This window comes from Ammodytes marinus (genome assembly GCF_949987685.1).
Source record: "Ammodytes marinus genome assembly, chromosome: 19".
Classification (NCBI taxonomy): Eukaryota; Metazoa; Chordata; class Actinopteri; order Uranoscopiformes; family Ammodytidae; genus Ammodytes; species Ammodytes marinus.
Genome location: NC_137223.1, coordinates 12,929,164 through 12,938,463, shown reverse-complemented (window position 1 = coordinate 12,938,463; position 9,300 = coordinate 12,929,164). Strand labels below are relative to the sequence as shown.

The 9,300-nt window shown below is 38.8% G+C and overlaps 2 protein-coding genes across 2 annotated transcripts; both read right to left on the bottom strand.

Annotated features, from left to right (window-relative positions):
• Positions 1-684: 684 nt before the first annotated feature.
• On the bottom strand, positions 685-2,484 carry LOC307266282 (tubulin alpha-1B chain-like; the record flags this gene model as incomplete). The annotated part of the gene is made up of 3 exons (XM_080048259.1): positions 2,262-2,484; positions 2,024-2,172; positions 685-1,665 (listed from the first exon to the last, which is right to left on the bottom strand). The coding sequence occupies exons 1-3, from the start codon at positions 2,380-2,382 to the stop codon at positions 685-687; spliced, it is 1,251 nt and encodes a 416-aa protein (XP_079904385.1). The 5' UTR covers positions 2,383-2,484.
• A 3,191-nt stretch (positions 2,485-5,675) lies between these two features.
• LOC307266281 (tubulin alpha-1B chain-like) lies at positions 5,676-7,629 on the bottom strand (the record flags this gene model as incomplete). Its single annotated transcript, XM_080048258.1, has 3 exons — positions 7,407-7,629; positions 7,169-7,317; positions 5,676-6,656 (listed from the first exon to the last, which is right to left on the bottom strand). Exons 1-3 carry the CDS (start codon positions 7,525-7,527, stop codon positions 5,676-5,678), a joined length of 1,251 nt encoding a protein of 416 aa, XP_079904384.1. The 5' UTR covers positions 7,528-7,629.
• Between the last annotated feature and the right edge of the window lie 1,671 nt (positions 7,630-9,300).

The following is a 9,300-nucleotide window of genomic DNA, read 5'->3' as shown; positions in this document are numbered from 1 at the left end:
TATGACCAAATGTGCTTGAATCCACCCTTGAAATGTGAAATATGTTCTGCTTTTGTGTGAAATAAAAATATACTAGAAACACATGTTTTCTAACTTTACTATTATAGATCTTTGTATACAGCTAGGTCAATTTAAAGCCAATATCATGTTTTTACATAAAAGATTTATGAAGCATTTATTATTCTCATCTGTTGGCATTAAATCATCATGGATTATTTCCATATCGAAAATTCAGGTTAATGAAGTTATGGGATGAACCATTGCATGATTAATTTATACATTTACTGCTTAGTTTTCTAAAAATGTCAACCACAGCATAATCATTACCGTATAGTAAGTGTGAGTCTGATTTTCATTCACCACCAAAAATTAAAGTAAGAAAAATGGGGAAACAGGTTAATCAAATAAACAGATGCAAAGCTTCATATGCCACAAGAACTTTATTGAGAACATCACCAGGGTTTTGAGTCAGAGCATGTTTGATAGAAATATGTGCATTGTTGGAATACATTCAAGAAGAAATTCATATATATTCAGTTTTACTATTGCTTACTATATTGCTCAAATGACCTTCCCAATGTTTTTTTTTTTTTTTTAACAGCTGCCATATCCTCTCTGGCCCTTACTGTAACAGGAACTTAAACACAAAATTATATTTCAGGAACTTTATTGTGAATGTAACTTCTAATTCTCCTCCCCTTCCTCCTCCCCCTCTCCCTCAACAGACTCAGCTCCAACCTCCTCATAATCCTTCTCCAGAGCTGCCATGTCCTCTCTGGCCTCAGAGAACTCTCCCTCCTCCATACCCTCGCCTACATACCAGTGAACAAAGGCACGCTTAGCGTACATCAGATCAAACTTGTGGTCAAGTCGAGCCCAGGCCTCTGCAATGGCAGTGGTGTTGCTCAGCATACACACAGCCCTCTGGACCTTGGCCAGGTCTCCACCAGGGACTACAGTGGGCGGCTGGTAGTTGATGCCCACCTTGAAACCAGTGGGACACCAGTCCACAAATTGAATAGTGCGCTTGGTCTTAATGGTTGCTATGGCAGCGTTTACATCTTTAGGCACCACATCACCACGGTACAAGAGGCAACAAGCCATGTACTTGCCGTGGCGAGGGTCACATTTTACCATCTGATTGGACGGCTCAAAGCAGGCGTTGGTTATTTCTGCCACTGTTAATTGCTCGTGGTAAGCCTTCTCAGCAGAGATCACAGGGGCATAGGTGGCAAGAGGGAAGTGGATACGGGGATATGGCACCAAATTGGTCTGGAACTCTGTAAGATCAACGTTAAGGGCACCGTCAAAACGAAGAGAAGCAGTAATGGAGGACACAATCTGACTCATCAGCCTGTTCAGGTTGGTGTAAGTAGGACGCTCGATATCCAGGTTCCTGCGACAGATATCGTAGATGGCTTCATTGTCCACCATGAAGGCACAGTCAGAGTGCTCTAGCGTGGTGTGGGTGGTCAGGATAGAGTTGTACGGCTCTACCACAGCAGTGGACACCTGGGGAGCTGGGTAGATAGCAAATTCCAGCTTGGACTTCTTGCCGTAGTCGACCGACAGACGCTCCAACAGCAAGGAGGTGAAACCAGATCCAGTACCACCTCCAAAGCTGTGGAAAACCAGGAAGCCTTGAAGACCTGTGCACTGGTCAGCCTGAGGACAGAGGAACAGACGTTGGCCAAATATAGATAATGCAGTAGTGTAGTTAATTTGGAAACCCATGATATTTATTTAGGACAGGAATCAACTGATTTATCAATCATACCAATAGTAAGTAACTTGTGAGTTTTTCAAAGAAATACATAAATAAATACAAATAAACACACACAAATAATATAATTTAAGGCCCTCTGGTGGCGCAAAGGTAAACTGCATAATGTGAGTCATAAAATTAATAAAAACATGTGTGGTGTTGACACTTTGCTGATGTCAATTCTTTATATTAAAAATTATATTATTTGATATTATTTAACCACAGACCAGAATGAAATCCTGCTCTGAAGGGACTCACCAGTTTTCGGATCCTGTCCAGCACCAGGTCAATGATCTCTTTGCCGATGGTGTAGTGTCCACGGGCGTAGTTGTTGGCAGCATCCTCCTTACCAGTGATCAGCTGCTCAGGGTGGAACAGCTGCCTGTAAGTCCCAGTTCGCACCTCATCTGAAGAAATTGGTTCAATCACAATGACTCCATGGGTCTGACAAACCAACATCAAGCAGCAACTAGTCTTTAATTCATGAGGAGCTTACCAATGACAGTGGGCTCCAGGTCGACAAAAACAGCTCTGGGGACATGCTTTCCAGCTCCAGTCTCACTGAAGAAGGTGTTGAAGGAATCATCTCCTCCTCCAATGGTCTTGTCACTGGGCATCTGACCATCAGGCTGGATCCCGTGCTCCAGGCAGTAAAGCTCCCAGCAGGCATTTCCAATCTGGACACCGGCCTGGCCCACGTGCACTGAGATACATTCACGCTGGAGGATAACAAAGGCAATATAATTTTAAAATTTAATTTAGCAGGTTCATATACAGGTTATCTGATACTGAACACATCTGAAGAGCTAAGACTAGATTGAATGGCTAGGAAAAAAATAGACAAGCCACCTAATATGAATCTTATTTTTTTTTTAAATCTTAATTTAGTCAGACAATATGACAGACATCAATACAGTACGTGGGATGCCGGAAATATTTTAACCTGAAGGGTGTATATTAAGCAAATATGTAATCATTATGTTTAAGGAACAGTATGTCAGGATCAGGAGGAATGTTTTCAAAAATGTCTGATAACTACATAAAAAAAAAAAAAAAAAATCGTAAGACCATTTATGAATTAATCATAATTGTATGGTTATTACAGCATTACAAATACTGAACTAATGTGTCCATTACATACAAATATTAGTTAAAAAACTGTATACAACAAGGCTAATTAAATGTGTATACAGAGGTTGTACAACATTTCCACCGAAGTAATTTAAATAGCAACATGACTTATAATTTTTGGCTCGAGAACCGTTGACAGTTTTAGAATTCTGCTTCGTCCGCCATATTGTCTAACTGTTTAGCCCGCTTCTCCAACAGGCAAAATAAAACGGCGGCAGAATAAAACGTCGACTGAATTTAATAATTACCTTTCCATTGATCAGAATCACATACAATCAAATTATGCTACACAATAACGAAACATTCCTTCAAAAAATAAACGTGTTTATCCGACTGTTATCTCCTCCACACCAGACTTTGTTTCTTGTACAAGCTAACCTAGCTTGATTTTTAGCTATAACATTTAAGATAAAAAAATCTTAAATTAGGCTAATATCACTTATATATTTATTTTTTCACTCGGTTAAATACATTAAACGACTCAGAATATCATATACTCACCATGTTTCTTGAAGTGTTGAGGTATAAAAACTAAGGCTACAACGGTTATGAGAATAGCCAGTTTTCTCTGGATTGTTATCGTCTCTAGGCGATAGCGGAGGTTTTATACTTTATAATGCTCACGCGGGAAAATATCTGCCGAATCCCATTGGCCCAAAGTCACATGAACTATTTTCCTATTGGTCACCACCTTTTTCAAATGGAGTGTTTACTTTTAAACTTTTTTCAGTTTAGGAACCGCGACCTTTTTGATAATAAACCTGTTTATTTGTCGCATACCAAATGCACAAAAATGTATAAACACAGTTACAAAAACAAAGCCTTTCTTATTGTATTTAAAAATACACTTCATTGAGGCAATTTACCCAACTGATTGATAAACTTAATTATTATTTTTCCTCTTTGATTTGATAAGCTTTTAACCCTCCTGTTTTGTTCGTCTCATTTTACGATCCTAGTCATTTACCCCACTAAATCTGATTACAAATCCACAATAATCCATGAATTATCACCATATGTTGTGTTAGATACTTTTACCAATTTCAGTTCATGTGATCAATACACGTTTTGGATTTATGTTCGCCATGGTATTTAGGCCTCATTGATCTGAGCTCTTATAAGATTTTGAATTAAAAAGAAATCATAATATTTTGATTTTTTTTATTACTATAACACATTTTCAGATTAAACATATTTTGATATTGATAACACTCAAAATAAAAAAAAACTCTAACAAGGATATTTGTTTTAAAAACCATTTGACATTTTAAAATAGCCTAGTAGTGGCTCAAAATAACACCAGTTGTTGTCCCAGTAAAGAAAGGATAGGGCTAAGGCCCAAAACTACACATGGAAATTGTTAAACCATATTAAAAATGTAATTATGAACACATAAATAACAATTTTGCATTTTCCCCAGTGTCATGATCAATGATATGAATGATCAAGAGCCTTAAGATCTATCAGATGGATTTATAGAGTAGCCTATGTACGAATTTATTGTATTATTGAATATATTTGTAATGAAAATTCAAAATATTATTGAAACAAGGCTAATATTTGTGAGAATTGCCAACAGATGTGGTTCCCATGGGGTTTGCCAATTTGATGCACTAATTGTAGTTCCACCCATTAATTTCTAATGGTCGGTCAAAACACCAAGGGTGTAGTAACACAGTAAAATTAACCCACCAAAGTTGAATGAATAATTATCAAAATAAATATTGTGTTCGTAGGCTCTATGGGAACAGTCATGGAACCTCATGATAATCCGATTAAATCATATACATATTTCAGAGAGAACACTTTAAAATGGACCTAATTTGACCGGACCACAACAGGACGGTTAAGAGTTTAAATTGTTTCTTGTGTTGCTGCATTTTCGTAGCAGTTTTGCAAGTCAAGTTAACTTTATTACGACCCCTGCATCTTCAAATTGAGACAATAAAAGAGAAACCGGTTAGAAAGGTAGGCAGGGGTCAGAAAGGGTATTGTATCAACCTGAGTTATTTTTTCAGACAACTGCATTCATTTCTTACCTTGTCACTTTGGAAACGTGTCTTGTTATCAGAATCCACTTGGCAATAAAACTAGATTAACAATGTCCACAAGTTCACCAGTTAAGTAGAAAAATATACCAACAGTCCATGCAGCAGAGATGATTTAACAGTAGGTTAAAATACAATATGTATAGAAAGTCTTCTTCTTCTGACTAAACCTGTATACAAAATCAGATAGCTGCAAGCCTATGATTGAGCACAATGTGACAACTATTAGGTTTATATGATACCACAGGGCCTAATCTGTTAAAAAAAAACGTGGTGAGGGAAGCTATAGCTAAAATATACTGACTATAGTTTGTAAACTACTAACTGCACGCTTTACGATTATATTTAAACATTTGTAAAATATAAATACTGTTATACACTGTATAATATATTTTTTTCCACTTAACATCTAATGCAGTGTTTATTGTCATGCAGGTATTGTGACAAATTATCTTGATTTTCATACTCAGTAAAAAAAACGAAAAACAAATTAACGATGAATAACAAACCCAACTTCAAGTCACATAAACTTTATTGTTTGAAAAGTAAAACTGTGAGTTTAAGGATTTTTACTGTGCACATAGGTTTGATATACAAACATCAGCTCTAGAATATTCAAACTCACATTTTCAGAAAGGTTATCAAACTGTTGTTTTATCAGTAGACAAACATGGGAATAGCTTTACGAACAAACAGAATCCATCTATTTCCCACTTGGCTTTATTCCTTTTCTAATTCTCCTCCCCTTCCTCCTCCCCCTCTCCCTCAACAGACTCAGCTCCAACCTCCTCATAATCCTTCTCCAGAGCTGCCATGTCCTCTCTGGCCTCAGAGAACTCTCCCTCCTCCATACCCTCGCCTACATACCAGTGTACAAAGGCACGCTTAGCGTACATCAGATCAAACTTGTGGTCAAGTCGAGCCCAGGCCTCTGCAATAGCAGTAGTGTTGCTCAGCATACACACAGCCCTCTGGACCTTGGCCAGGTCTCCACCAGGGACTACAGTGGGCGGCTGGTAGTTGATGCCCACCTTGAAACCAGTGGGACACCAGTCCACAAATTGAATAGTGCGCTTGGTCTTAATGGTTGCTATGGCAGCATTTACATCTTTAGGCACCACATCACCACGGTACAAGAGGCAACAAGCCATGTACTTGCCGTGGCGAGGGTCACATTTTACCATTTGATTGGACGGCTCAAAGCAGGCGTTGGTTATTTCTGCCACTGTTAATTGCTCGTGGTAAGCCTTCTCAGCAGAGATCACAGGGGCATAGGTGGCAAGAGGGAAGTGGATACGGGGATATGGCACCAAATTGGTCTGGAACTCTGTAAGATCAACGTTAAGGGCACCGTCAAAACGAAGAGAAGCAGTAATGGAGGACACAATCTGACTCATCAGCCTGTTCAGGTTGGTGTAAGTAGGACGCTCGATATCCAGGTTCCTGCGACAGATATCGTAGATGGCTTCATTGTCCACCATGAAGGCACAGTCAGAGTGCTCTAGCGTGGTGTGGGTGGTCAGGATAGAGTTGTACGGCTCTACCACAGCAGTGGACACCTGGGGAGCTGGGTAGATAGCAAATTCCAGCTTGGACTTCTTGCCGTAGTCGACCGACAGACGCTCCAACATCAAGGAGGTGAAACCAGATCCAGTACCACCGCCAAAGCTGTGGAAAACCAGGAAGCCTTGAAGACCTGTGCACTGGTCAGCCTGAGGACAGAGGGACAGACGTTGGCCAAATATAGATAATGGAAAGTCAGCCAGTGGAAATGGACTATGACGCTTTTAATTTCAAATAAAAAAAATGTAGTATTATTTTGCTAATGCAAAAATACAGTTTCCCTTCGGGATGAATAAAGTATCTATCTCTATTTTATCTATGGTGTTATCATAAACTTAAAGGAAACAATTACAAAAAAAAAATTGCCCTTGTTAAGTGCTAAAACTCACTGGGACATCGTTTCTGGAAAGAGATGTTGAGAGATGTGCATAACTGGATTATCACTTACCAGGGGTGGGGGTGCGAGTTGTCATGTCTAATAATGGAAGGCTCTCTGGTGGCGCAAAGGTAAACTGCATAATGTGAGTCATAAAGTTAATAAAAACATACTGTATGTGTGGTGTTGACACTTTGATGATGTCAATTATTTACATTGAAAATTATATTATTTGATTATATTTCACCACAGACAAGAATGAAATCCTGCTCTGAAGGGACTCACCAGTTTTCGGATCCTGTCCAGCACCAGGTCAATGATCTCTTTGCCGATGGTGTAGTGTCCACGGGCGTAGTTGTTGGCTGCATCCTCCTTACCAGTGATCAGCTGCTCAGGGTGGAACAGCTGACGGTAAGTCCCAGTTCGCACCTCATCTGAAGAAATTGGTTCAATCACAATGACTCCATGGGTCTGACAAACCAACATCAAGCAGCAACTAGTCTTTAATTCATGAGGAGCTTACCAATGACAGTGGGCTCCAGGTCGACAAAAACAGTTCTGGGGACATGCTTTCCAGCTCCAGTCTCACTGAAGAAGGTGTTGGAGGAATCATCTCCTCCTCCAATGGTCTTGTCACTGGGCATCTGACCATCGGGCTGGATCCCGTGCTCCAGGCAGTAAAGCTCCCAGCAGGCATTGCCAATCTGGACACCGGCCTGGCCCACGTGCACTGAGATACATTCACGCTGGAGGACAAGGGAAATTTGTAACATTTATTTAGCTAGTTCATAGTATTCATCAGATTCTGATAACAACAGCTGAAGATCAAAGATCAACCCAACAAGATAAGTCAACTGACAGATCATGTTGCATATTCATTTAACTTCTCAATATAGCATGACAACTTGAGAACCAGACAGGATATCGGAAATTATTTGACCACAATGCTCCTATAGGAGGCAAGATTTCATCCTTTATTTTTTTTATTGAACGAGGCAGGTAAAAGTGGTTATAAAGAGCCTGTGTATATACAACATTTAGTCAAAAGTAATACTGTGAACATTAAATTGGTCATTTAAAAAAAACACTTAATTTTACAAATTATTGTTCAATATCGTTTATAAATGATGTGTTATAAGGCTGTAAAAATGTCTGTAAATGTATTTCTTTCTTTTTTTAAATGAGAAGAACCGTTAATCGGTTGAGGATCAGGATTCTGGTTCAAGCTGGTTTGGTAACAGCCAGCATCTTGAACTGGAGGAACAAACTACATTTAAACTGTTATTTAATCCGAAAAACATGACAAAACTTACAAAAAACATTTTAAATAATATAGGCTATGTATATTTTTTTAAAAGACGAAACTTGTTTGCCTAACGGTTAATTAACTGTCCCCCTCAATCTTGGACTGAATTCTGACTTTAGGCTAGGCCAACGACTTTTAGCTAACACAAATGTGGACTTCTGGACCATCACATAATCTTAACCCACAGAGTTTTTAACAAACGAGACACTTAACTTCATTACTCACCATGTTTTCGTAGTTGATAGGTGAAGATTAAAACAAAGACCTGTGAGCAGCAAGTTAGCGTCTCTCCAGAGAATGTCCACGGCACATTCAGTTTGCAGAGGCTGGCTTTATAGTTGCCTACACGGCGAAACAGGCTGTTGATTGGTTCAAAGTCATAAAAAGTCCTCAAAGACAAAAAGTCATCTTCTTCAAACAGGGTGAATTCTTTAAATGCTGCCATCAGTCTGGTCAATGACCACATGTAAATATGTGATCTGTTTGTGTTATTTGTTGTCTTATATGTTTGCCATCTTTTTACTGCTGGCTGTACAACAAATTGCCCCTCGGGGATAATAAAGATACCTTGAACCTTAAATAGTAAACCTTATGTTTGGGGGATCGTGTCATGGAAACATTTGACAGGCTATTTAAAAAAAAAAAAAATAACTTATACAATAATACAAGCCATATTGCTCCATATTCATAGCTCAAGTCATAAAGGTCGACTGCATGATTTTGGAGAACGTTCGTCTAAAATAAACTGTCAAAATCAGTGCATATCTCTTTACGATCTGCAACCTCTCCATACTGTGCGATCTTAAAAAAAAGTCAAGTGCTAATGCCTAGGCTCTGTAAATGGGCTTGTTTCTAGTTACAGTGTGGAGCCCCTGCGTTTACATACCAGTTTACAGAGTTTAGGCTGGCAAATTACGGAGAAATTCACTTATTTTGACATCCAAGCACTTACCTGCCTCATGATCGTGTTATTAGACTGTACAAAAACATAGACTGTAAAACATTTGAAGAAAATAAAAAAAAATTACAGAAAAAGGCATCCAACAGTCAAGCCAGTGGTTCCCAAAATACTTCCACTTAACACTTAATTATTTGGATTAAGACACTGAAA